General features: G+C 38.4%; 1 protein-coding gene across 1 annotated transcript in view; it reads right to left on the reverse strand.

Annotated features, from left to right (window-relative positions):
- LOC104514572 (protein sidekick-1-like) overlaps positions 1-12,413 on the reverse strand; it is a gene marked incomplete at its 5' end in the record, with an annotated part of 103,660 nt that overhangs the window by 24,829 nt on the left and 66,418 nt on the right. Inside the window, one exon of the mRNA XM_010158300.1 lies at positions 3,976-4,109. Within this exon, the coding sequence (XP_010156602.1) occupies positions 3,976-4,109 (134 nt within the window). The remainder of the gene's footprint in view (positions 1-3,975; positions 4,110-12,413) is intronic.

Genomic DNA, 12,413 nt, shown 5'->3' on the forward strand with positions numbered 1-12,413 from the left:
GTCTATCTGTGGGAGAACGGGCACGAAAGTGTAAAGAATTAAGGATCAGCTGAAGATATCATTGATTCTATTGCTGAATAGATGGAAACAGGGAAGAACATGAAGGATTTCCCCAACTGTTTTTATTAAAAAGTAATATTTACACTTAAGATGCTTGCAACAGCTCAATGACATGTTAACTCTCACAACTCTCTGCTCTAGTTGGCAAGTTCCAGCAATGGAATTCATACTGAAATCATCCAACACACTAAGAGTGAACTTTCAAAACGGAGTAAGCGATCTGTTTGAGTCAAAAGCCAAACTGAGTTTTGTTACCATTGCTGTGCCAAACTCCTGACTTTCAGATTTTCTGGTTTTCTTAGCCAAAACTGTGTGTTATTTACACTGAAAGCTGGCATATATGGTTAAAAAAAGGCAATATTTTCATCAGCTTCATACATGGTACAACTGATTTTGAGATATTTTAAATTTAAAGCTAATTTATGACATGCCATACTAATTTCAGATGTGATGCTATTCCCAATATGCTGCCTGTTGGACATAATTTTTATTTCATCGGAGCCTGTCACCTCAGAGATGATCTAATCCTCTTGAAACCAGTGGAAACAGGTCCACCTGAAAGGAATGACCCCACTGTTTTCAAGCACAGTTGGACTGTGACCAAGACTTTCAAATTAAGACACACGGGTTTAGAGGGCAGGCATGCAGAACTTGGGTGGTTAACCAAGCCAAGGACTTGGCTTTTAAGGAAAAATACTGCTCGATATTTTCTCCTGGGGTGACCATATCTATTGGCTAGTACAGTTTTACTGCAAAGCGTATTTAAGGAAGGAACCATCACGATAATGCATACTGGGTGCATATCTGAAAACACCAGGATGTGCTAAAGATCTGTTAGTTTTCATTAAACACAGGCATTCTCATACCTACATTTTCATTTTATACTTTTGACCAGCCTCAGAACGTAGAGAAGAGCAAACCCAAGCAGAGCACAAGCAGCCCTGACAAGGGAGGCGGCTTTCCTCTGGAGGTGTTCTCCAACTTCCACACATAATGTTTGTCATCAGAGGGTGATGGGTGGATGTGAGCCTTCATGCTGCTTGGGACTCAGTGAGCTATAGGTTAGACTAACAAGAAACTAATGGTCTTTAATCCTCAGAGCCCTACTGGAGCGCTTGGGACTCAGTGAGCAGACTAACAAGAAACTAATGGCCTTTAATCCTCAGAGCCCTACTGGAGAATTCAACACGATTGAGGCTTTTTGACTCAAGTTTTGAAACACATTCAACATCTTCAGATCTTCTTATTCAACGTGTATCAAAGACAGTTATTAACCAAAGAACAGTTTACTGTACTTTCCTGATGTCGCTCAAACTTCATTTACTTTCAGCCACAACTCAACATTGATTTAATCTGCAATATGAGGCCCTGTAACTCATCTCCAGCATAGCTCAGGGCTACACCTTTCTCCAACCGTCAGTCCTGCATTCCAGACCAGAATGGGACAGCTCACAGCTTTCTCGGCTGTTAGACTGATTCTGCAAATGCGCTTTTCCTACAGGCTGGAGCAAGTCTGACACCGATATCCTTCAAGGAGTAACAAGTTATGCATATCTAACACTGTTCTCAGTGGATGACCGCCCTGGGATTTATCTGTATTTTTTTCCTTTTGCCCTCGATAAAAGCAGTAATATGCATGCTGAGTCATGTAGCAAGGTCGTACTCAATAATTAATATATAATCTACTCGTACAAAGATTGGATATTCCCCTCTGCTTGTGGTTTATTTGAATTTGATTAAACTGTTTTTAAATTTTATACATGCCCTAATGGAAAGTGACAAGTGTCATCACTCTTAACATCCGATCAGATTCAGGCAGTGACAATTCCATGTGATATCCTTCATACCTGGATGTACTTTAAACAACCTGTTTTCAACCACTTGCTGGAATTCTTCATTACCCTTCCAAAACACATCATTTTTCTGCAACCATTCTCCGTATATTGCTTCAGGACTATATTTTTGCCTGATTATGTTCTGTTACTGGACCAGAAAGGTTTATTCACTTCTATCTAATGTATCACACAGTTTTCTTCCTCAGATCAAAGTTCAGAATGACCATGTTAATCTCATTTTCTTTACAGACACTGTAATGCCTTACAGCCAGTGCCTTTCTTCCACACACACGTAGCATTAATACTCCTGGATATCAAGACATCAATTTAAAAACCTCATTGGCTAATACTCATTTTAACAAGCAAATCCATTTTTGGCTTTCCATCTTGCCTCATTTTTCATTTTCTTTTATCCATTTAACCTTTCCTACTTTTCACATTCCGGATAGACTTGGCATGCATGGCATCAAGTCTGTACGCATTTTAACGTGTTTTCTTTCCCATATGCCTGTATTACCTTCTGCTTTGCATAGCACTTGTTATGCATGCATGATCACAGACTATTTCTAGCATTAATTAAGATATGAAATTAAAGTAGGAAGTATATTATTGGTCACATAATATAAATAATACAAATTTGCTTTAAAAATGAAATTACTAAAGTGTTAGCAAACCTCTATATACTGTCAGAAATAATAATGTTTACAATCTACATGCGACAGTATAGCCAGAATTCACAAGTGGATTTGGAATATTATTTCCACTTCAGAAAGATACACATAAAACCCCTGAGAAGTTCATTTCGTTTATAAGCATATCTGGAAAGAAAAGACAGGTTTGTCCCTTCTTCTCTCTGCTTCTGCCCTCAGTGACCCCTGATGCCACTAACAGGGCTTCCATTGTTCACATGGGAAACGTTTTCCTTGAAATTCGATTAAGAAATATAGCAGAAAAAAATCGTACTTTCTTAGAAATTATTTTTTTTCACAGGAACATAATGTTTGTGATGAAATTCTAACAAACACAAGCATATTTCCAAAAGCATTTTTCCAGATTTCCTACCCAGAAACCCAGATTCCCAAGTTTTGCTATTGTAAGGAAAGGAGCCGTAGGGATTGTCTGAAATCTAAGAGTATCCAAGATGAAGAGATCTTTGGCATCTCATCATGCTGCTTGACCTAGAGCTGAGAGCCTTGAATCTTCTAGAAGCACAAACCCTAAGGGTGGGCTGTCAGTGAAGCTGCCAGTGTCATCAACAGTTTACCCAGTCCCTTGTCTCTACAGTCAGCAACAGAAACCTCCACATTCACTCAACAGACCAACTTACTCCCTATCTTGCTGCTGCATTAAAAGCACCTTTACCAAAAGCCCTCAGGAAGGAGTCAAACCATCCTACATGTTTGGAATATTAACTTTTCACACAAACACATTTAATAAATGCTTTACAATAGCTTACACATGCATATTTTTGCTGAATGTGCACACGAGTATTGTTAGTGTGCAGTCATCTTTCTGACCCCATTGCTCTCCTGCTTGTCCCCCCCTCCTTTGCCGTAAAATCTACTCATGGATTGTCTCTGTAATGGCAGGTGTTAATACAATTTGTGCAATGTAAAATAATAAGTAATAGCAATGAAATGCATGTTCCCTGGGACTCCGTGATAACTCCAAGTAAAAATAATGCCATAAACTGGGAATAGACTCATTAATAAAATTGCACTCAGAAGAGTGACTTGTTTACTTACGCACAATGGAAAACAATACATTATAAACCCCTGCATTAAAAAGGAATTATGATCCCAACTTCAGAATAAACAGCGAGGGATATCATCATGTACCTGCCTTGCACAAAATACACCATCAGACAAAAGGGTTTGAGGGTGATTTGTCGAGGGCATATACTCTCCCAGGTCCCTCCCATTGCACAAGGAGTTCGATGCACTCCAAAACAGCCAGGAAAAGTTGAGCTACTATAAAGATCCGATTCTTTGTTACCAAGGCTCTTGTTATCAGGGCAGACTTGTGAACACTGTCTGCAACCTCACTATGGCAGCATCTTTTCTGGAATTTGGATACTCACTTGCTACGCTGAGATGAATAAATGGACTTGTCTTGTTCTCCCCATTCTTTTCATTGACAGCTTGGACATAGTAGCCTCCTGCATCGGTCACTGATGTTGCAAGGATGACTAGCTGATTCTCCAGTGTGATGGCTCTATTTAGGAAAGAGAAAGACCACATTGAAACCAGAAGAACGATATCCACAAGGCAAAACTTGTACGATGATCCTGATTTGAGAGACTGAGACGATATTCACTGGTCATCTAAATCAAGATGTTGAGGAACCAAAACGAGCCTGGTTGCAAAAACATTCACAAGTAATACTTAAATCTCCTAGAAATGCCTCTAGGCCCTACTGTGCTTAGATTGTGCAAGATGTTTATGGTGATGTGCAGAAAGCTGCAACAATTGAAACTAGAACAGTTTAAATGCAGTAAGAAGTTACACAAGAAGTGGAAAATGACAACAGAGACAGATAGCTTGCAAACTGCATTGTTACAGGTTGACAACAGTCCTGGCAAACATCAGAATGCCTCAGTTTTATTGAAAACCTTCGACAAGTGAAAGCTAGCCTATTAAAGACTGACACTCAGCGAAAAATAACACCTAGTTTAGTGAAAAAACAGTAAAAAACAAAGGCAGCAGAACCTCAGAAGGGCTTAACTCAACAGGACAGGGGAAGCGTAAGATCAGGATAAGAATAAAAGAACATGTGAAGTTCCAGAGAAAGCTTGTGGAGCAGAGAGCTGACAGTAGTGCAGACTGGGGACAGGTACAAACTTAGAATCTGAATGCAAGACTCGGAGCAAGACACTCCACCCTCACAGACATGACTTGATGAGAAGCCCCACTGAGTTCAGCTGTGCTATTAGCAATACCCTTGAGCATGAGGGTGGAACAACATACACAACTATTATGTTGGATGAAACAAGTTCATACATCAATAGGCCTCAAAAAGAGTCAGTGCTAAGTCAAAGTTTTCATACACTAATAAATCCATAATGAACACTCCTGCATTTCTTCCTCCTGTTTTGGCATGGTGTGGTTAACTTTAATAATTCACAGTTTTGCTTTTGAAAAAGCATTTAAAGCAGTAGAGGAAATCACACATTCCTACTGTAGCACACTAGTTTTTACATGTAGGAGTGGGCATAGAAAATTACAGTGAGAACACAGCAGTGTTCAAAGGCTGTGTGTATTTTACTCTATCACTTCAATTTTCTAATCTAGCTACAAAGAACACAACTTCTATTAAGCTAACAGTAGATATTGATAAATAGAAATCTCCTGAAAAATGTGTAAGGCGATATTTTCCGCTCTGAAATCAGTCATCACACATCAGCTAAAGATCCTGTTTATATTATCTTTATTGACAGCTTTTATTATTAACACTACTAAAAAAAACCCAACACAGTAGTACTTTTCACTTTATTCAATGAACTTGTACTAGCTTAATTGACCTAGAAAATTAAACAAAGAAACTGTGATAGATTTACAGAGTGGGGATATAAAATGCAATTAATATGACACTTGATAAAGCAAATAAAGATAAAATTCCAATGAAGTGCTAATAATTGAATATTAAAAGACAATGACATTCACATTTATTTCTACGCTAGTTCTAAAGAAAGCAGCATTAGGAAGATTCTTTGAAAATACTGAAATATATTTCAGGCTGCTTTGATTCCAGCTCCAAATGCACCCCTAGTTTTAAAGGTGATCCTTGAATACTGGCGAGATGCATACTGTTCCTATCTGTATTAAATTGGCTGAAAATTTTGAAATTTAAACCATTATCCTCATTACATATTAATCAGGAGCAAAGGGAATTAAAATCTATTTATTAAGAAAATTGTTAAAAATTAAGTTTTTTAATGTATAACACACATTTATTGGAGTGTGAGTGAAATGTAACATTTCTGAGTGAAATCTAAGTAAATTTTCAAGATTAAATGAAGCATATTTGAACCAAAAAGATCATTACAAAAGTGCTAAACATTATAAACTAAAGTTCAAAGTAGTGCAAGAAGTTTGACATTAATTTTCATAGAAAAAACTACTCGGAAGACAAGGCAACTGCTGAAGACAACTCTTTGCAGTCATCAATTATATAGTCAAAGTAATGTTAAATTAAAAACCCCAAAATGAGTTATTGATATCTTAATAGTTCTCTGAAAAATAGAATATTTAGGTTTCATTCACTGAAGACAGGTATAGAACAAGACACGGGCCCTCACAGGCTGCAGACCGAGAGCTTTATTTAGATCAAGGATGAATCTTGTGCATCAGGAAAATCAATTAGTCTCATTTTAAGGACTCATTAATTCCACTGTTTCTAAACCATCTGAAGATTCATGCTCCAGCCCTTACCGGGTCACACAACAGCTGCACAGAGCACCCTAAAATTGGCTTAACATGTTTTCCTGGGTTTATTGTTTGTTTTTATTGTCTGATATAACTTTTAAATTATGACAGCACCACTCCAATGGTTCAAGGAAAATCTGATTCCCGGCTGCTCACTTTACCAGCATATTTGAGGAAGATGACTGCAGCAGATGGAGCGGACCTGTCAGTAATTCATACCCAGCACAGAATTCATGAAAAATATAAATATTGCTTTTTTAAAGCAATATCGAACTTCACTCAATCTAACATTTTCAAGACAGGAGCAACCAGCAAGTAAATGAAGCAGACTGATCCTTTGGGATTCCTTAAACATAGGGAAAGGAGCAGTTTAAATCATACATTTTCATAGAAGAATTTTTAAAATTTCTTGGAGCTCAGCAGAAGCCTTCAGGAAGAGCAGCCAGTATACAAACAGCAACGTACACGGCCGCGAGTAGTAAGCGGTTAGAGTGGTGGATTGGGTATTATGAGGTCCTACAAGCACCTCAGCAACACCTTTGCCACAAAAGCAGCCAGTGTCAACAACAGATAGATCTGAAAGCAAAGGTGAGTCGAGCCTTTGAAACTACGAGCTGTGTTTATGACGTGCTGCCTAGCCAAAGACTATGGTCTGACAGGCCAGGAAAAGGCAGAAATGATGGAGATCAGTCATTTTTATTTACCTAGTTCTCCTAAGTACCTGAACACGTAAACAGGCACCTAATGAGGTTTTCATCACTTCTACTCACTGCAGCCAGAATTTAGCACTCAGATACACTCAGATTTTTAACCGCAGCCTTCTGAATTGTCCAAATACTGTAAAAAAACCCCAAAAATCTGGTGCAAATAATCTCAAAATTTGATCTCAAGCTTACGGAAATTGTTTTAAGATCAGTGGAAAATCAATCAGGCCTTTAGAAGTAAAAAGGATTTTCCAAAGGAGGTTTCATTATTAAGGCATTTAAGACAAAGTTTTTGGAGTTAAATAATTTTCTCCTGCATTGAAAACTGCATCATTTATTAAAATGCTGCAAACAAGCTGCACTACCTTACATAGGTGGACTTTCATCAACAATATTTTTTATGTGAAAATACCGATAACTACTCTATAAGTGAGTAATTCCCAGAAGTTAGATATTTGTTAGGTTATTAGTCTACCAGATTACACAGTAAATACATAATTCTAGGTTATAAAAACATCATAAAATGAAAAGCAGAGTAACCTGATTAGGCTTTCTGTTAGAAGGCTGCCATCTGCTCAGGAACCAGCATGCAGCATTTTACTATAAAGGCCTTCATAAAGCCTCTTTTCCAATATTATCTCCAGCTAATATCAATCCCTCTTTCCAAGGTATTTTTTTTTACTAGAAAACACCTTTTTAAAACTTTTGTCCACATTCCACAGATCTTTCTCCATGTGCCAGACACCACACAGTAACAGTGATGTTAGTAGAAAACGGAGAGATTATGGAGTAATAACAACATAATTAGTGAAAGACTTCCCCCATGGATTTCCCCTTTTGGAAAAACACACAGATACACTGCAGTTAAAAACACAGCTGTTCAAGTGAAATCCGGACTCGGAGTAGCGCATGCATGGCTTAACGGAGCGAGCATTTCACCACCCATGTGACTTCCAATTCTGATGGGGAATTATTAATCCAAATTATTTAAATACAGGTCTTCCACAAACAGCCCGTGTTTTTTCAGGACTCAACGATAGAGCAAAATATTAGTGTATGTGCTACAGAGCACTACGTTCATAGGAACAAAGAGCTGTGACTGGATCCCAGTTTCACAAAATGTTATTCAGGATCCAGGTATACTGTTACTGCAAATCAACAACCTATTAATAACATTTTTATGCTTAAAAACTTCTATACAGCTGCTGAATATTAAGTATAACTACACAAATTAATGCATCGATTTTACAATCAATGCTAGTTTATACTATCGCCATGTGCTTCTGGGAAGTGACTGGGATTTCCAGTCATGAAAGCATCCCAAGGTCACACAAAAATAACCAAGACAGTCCTAAATGACAGGCAGAGGTTGAATATTATCATGAAATGAAGGAAGTCTAGCTATTGACAGGTTCAGCGGATGTATTTCCAGAAGGGATTGAAAGAAGCGGCTGAATTTCCATGTTTTAAGCTTGGCTTCCCTATTCTCTAAAGCTGGTTTTGGAGCTTGTAAGGTCTTGGTTTAGTAAGGCTATAGACATCATTCCCCACATTTGTTCACAAACACATTACACACTGTGTAAAGTGAGCACAAGGCTGGAACAGAAGTGGATGGAAAACTGTACTTGATAAATCAGTGATTCACTACCTGACTGGAAAGTTATATCAGGTTTAAACCCTCCGGGTCTGTCTTTGGCCTGGCTTTATTTAATATTTTCATTGGCGTTCGTCGACTGAATATAGATTTCACTTACTAAATCTGCAGGTAAAGTCCCAAAGACTCTGGAAGACAGAGTTAGAATTCCAACTGCAGAAGACCTGCTCAAGCCACTCCACAAGACTGAGATTTGCAGCTCAATGGACAGGTTCAAAACACTGTATTTAGAAAGGAATAACTGACTGCAAAAGAGGCAAACCTCTCAAGAGGGTGTGCAAACTGCAGTATCATTGCAAAATTTAAGAAATAACCCTGTTTGTCACCCCATGTGGCTGCCACTCAGTTTTGGCTATCGCATTTAAACATGTGGGCTACTCGAGAAGAATCCAAAAACACCCCAAGCCACACCAGAACCATCCATGCCCTGCCCCTGCCATCCAACCCCAAAGAGTGATCTAGAAAATGTGACATGCAGGAGAACACTCAAAAAACAAAAAAAGTCATCACAAGCATCTTCATATATTTACAGGACCATTACTAAAAGGTATCTCAGAATTAAGGAGAATCATTAAATATTGAGTTTTGTTATAAAAATCTTAGCAGTTCACCCTCATAACAATTTGATTTTTAATTTTTGGAGACAGAGCTCCAAGAAAGGATGCTCAGATGAATTATCCCACATACAAATTTAAAATCATGTTCCTATCAAACAATTACTGGGCTAGAGATTGAAAAACCCACAAAACAAAACCCAAGATAATCACTACATAACTGATCAGGAAAGAGATGTTTGCAGTGAGAGACAACGCCACCAACCCAGAAGCAGCAATTACAGTAACAAACTAAGGAATAATATTCATAAGTACACTACTTATGCTAAAATGTTCTTCTCCCCTCAGGTTTTCAGCAGCTTCAATTCTTATTTAACACAATTTAATTATTATCACACAACTCTACTCCTTTTTGTTAATTTTTTTTCTTATTACATTTTAAGCAACAAGACTTAGTACAGCTGATAAAAGAACCTATGTGTGCTTAAATCACAGCTATTGGGCATTATCTACTGAGCCGCACTGATGTGCATGCCTGGATGTGCTACTGCAGCACCTGCAGTTCTCAAAATAAAAGAAAAATCCAGACTTTAAAGGCAAAATATATATTTCAGTCAACAGAAACCAAAAACCTGGAATAAAATAAGTCCATTTTCTCCAGTTTCCTCCTCTTACAAAACTCTTAGTGCATCCAAGATATTTGTAAACAGTATCTGTTTTCTTCTCTCTCAGTTTATCATACAATCAACACATTGAACTCCACTTGCGACATCACTATCTGTTGCTATGGACATAGCTAGCAACCACTGGAAAGAATAAAAGTGGAAATTTTTTAATATAAATGGGTTATTTAAACAAAACATTGCAGTTAAGAAGTATCATAGGTTGCTGATCTACACAGCTGGCTGACTTCACTGACAGCAAGCACAAAGACTATTCGTAATCATTTGGGATTTTATAGTTCAATTTTCAGATATAGACAGACATGAATATTGCACCACTTAATGATATTCCTCCTGAATTCATTATCCAAGGTGCTGTGGGTTTTTTTAAACACTGATTTTTTTTCTCCCTTTCCTTCACTGTGAAAGGAAAACTTGTTATTAAATAATACCTTCACTTCCCATAAAACATGTCAGAATAATGTCATGTGGTACAGTGGTTTGTAGTCAAGTATTAAAAACTTCCTGTTGGATATTGTATCTTCATACCATTATTCATTGAGATACGTTTGTTTTTATTCTGTAGTATATAAGCACAACTGTGAACTGCACTAACTACAACACCAATTAGCAGCGGCACCACCCTGTCACTGGGCAATGCACTGAAGAGATAATTGATTATATGACAATGACAAAGAAAACTCCAACCTCTCAACACCATATTTAACAGATATATTTAGACATGCCCCAACGGTGCCTACTGAGATGCTCCCAACCTCTGTTTATTCTTGTTCCTGAATCCACCTCAGCACCATCTGTGCTATTTTATTCCCAACTCGACACACACCTTGTTCAAAACCATCTCCATTTTCACATAGGTGTAGCCGAGAATAAGATCTGGCACAGCTGTTGCTGTCTAAACATACGTAGTCTCAGGGACGTAAAAATCTGTATCACAGCAACTGAAGTATCCACACAGTTCAGAAATAAAAGTTCACATCTCAGGCCAATCCAAAACTCTAATACATGTGGTCAGCTTTCTCAGCTGAAACAATTCCTACTTCAGCAGCTAAACACATGCCCATGAGTCTGTGTAGAACTGACATGCTGTGTGCACAGAGCACGGACAGAAATCATCGGGCTGTAACCATGAACCCTAACGGCAGCTGCCTGTCAGCAAAGGTGAAACTGCCACACATAGAACGGTTTGGGTCGGAAGGGACCTTAAAGACCATCTAGTTCCAACCCCCCTGCCATGGGCAGGGACACCTTCCACCAGACCAGGTTGCTCCCAGCCTCATCCAGCCTGGCCTTGGACACTTCCAGGGATGGGGCATCCACAGCTTCTCTGTGCAGACCTCATGTGGAAGACCTCAAGATGACAGCACCTGTAACGACTGTTTATAATCACACAAGCCAAAGGCTTTGTTACTTCTCCCTGTAATAGTACCAAACTGTTAAACAAAGAGCATGGATATGGTAAAAAGTAGCAAGCGACCCACACGCCAACCTCTACTGCTGCCACCTCTACAAAGAGCAGTAGAGCAATTTATTTAGACAGGTTTTACTATGAAAGATAATTAAAGATTTAGTGGCCTGGATCAATACAACACCTAACGCTGTCTGTGTACAGCACTCTGGTTTGCCGAGACTACTATTTGTGCTACTACCTCCAAATTCATTGTACACTGTTATTATTCGGTATCTTAGGGTTGCTGTCTACATCAAAATAGGGATTTTGTGAAGTTATTTCTGCTCACACACCATTAAGACACCTACTACTGCTACGCAGCATGGATTGAGCACAGGCCCAGCAGCCAAGTATATCCAGGTTTTGCCAGTGGTATACAGGGCTTGAGTGGGTTATTTATCCTTTCAGACCGTATGCTTTGCCAAGAGAGAAAAAGCATAATATATATGTATTTCTTTTTATGCTGAAAAATTTATCTAGAGGCTTAAATAGTTAATACCTCTAGCACTCAAAAGATGTAGAGGATTATGTAAGTGCTAAATCTTAATACTCTCTACTTTCCCCACCTTTGCATTTCAATTTGTCTATCAGGCATTTTGTTACAACTTTGGGCAAAACAACTTCTTGCTTTCTGATTTTCAACTGCTTTAACATCTCCTGAATTATACACCAGGCAGGAGATGCCTGGTCTTTTATATAAGACATTGAGAACACAAGCACAGTTACATCTGAAGGCAACCATTTGACCATCCCTTTCCCAGCCAACGTAGTACTACATGTACTAAAATCAATGAAACCTCAGTGTGGACATTAGCATCTTCTAAATTCAAGTGTCCTGAAGATGGCCTTTAGATATGCAAAGTACGTGTTCCTTCTGGGATCCATTTGTATGTTGTGTATGAAACCTGATTGTAGCCCTTGACTCCAAAACCCCTAAAGAACACTTCAGCAGCCAAGTGAAATGTAAATAATGAATGATTAAAGGTGCAACAGACCATGCAGATTTTTTTGGTTTCAACTAGGGTGGCATTGCCACATGAGGAAGATAG

Source organism: Eurypyga helias, unplaced genomic scaffold (assembly GCF_000690775.1).
Source record: "Eurypyga helias isolate BGI_N326 unplaced genomic scaffold, ASM69077v1 scaffold6839, whole genome shotgun sequence".
NCBI classification, from domain to species: domain Eukaryota; kingdom Metazoa; phylum Chordata; class Aves; order Eurypygiformes; family Eurypygidae; genus Eurypyga; species Eurypyga helias.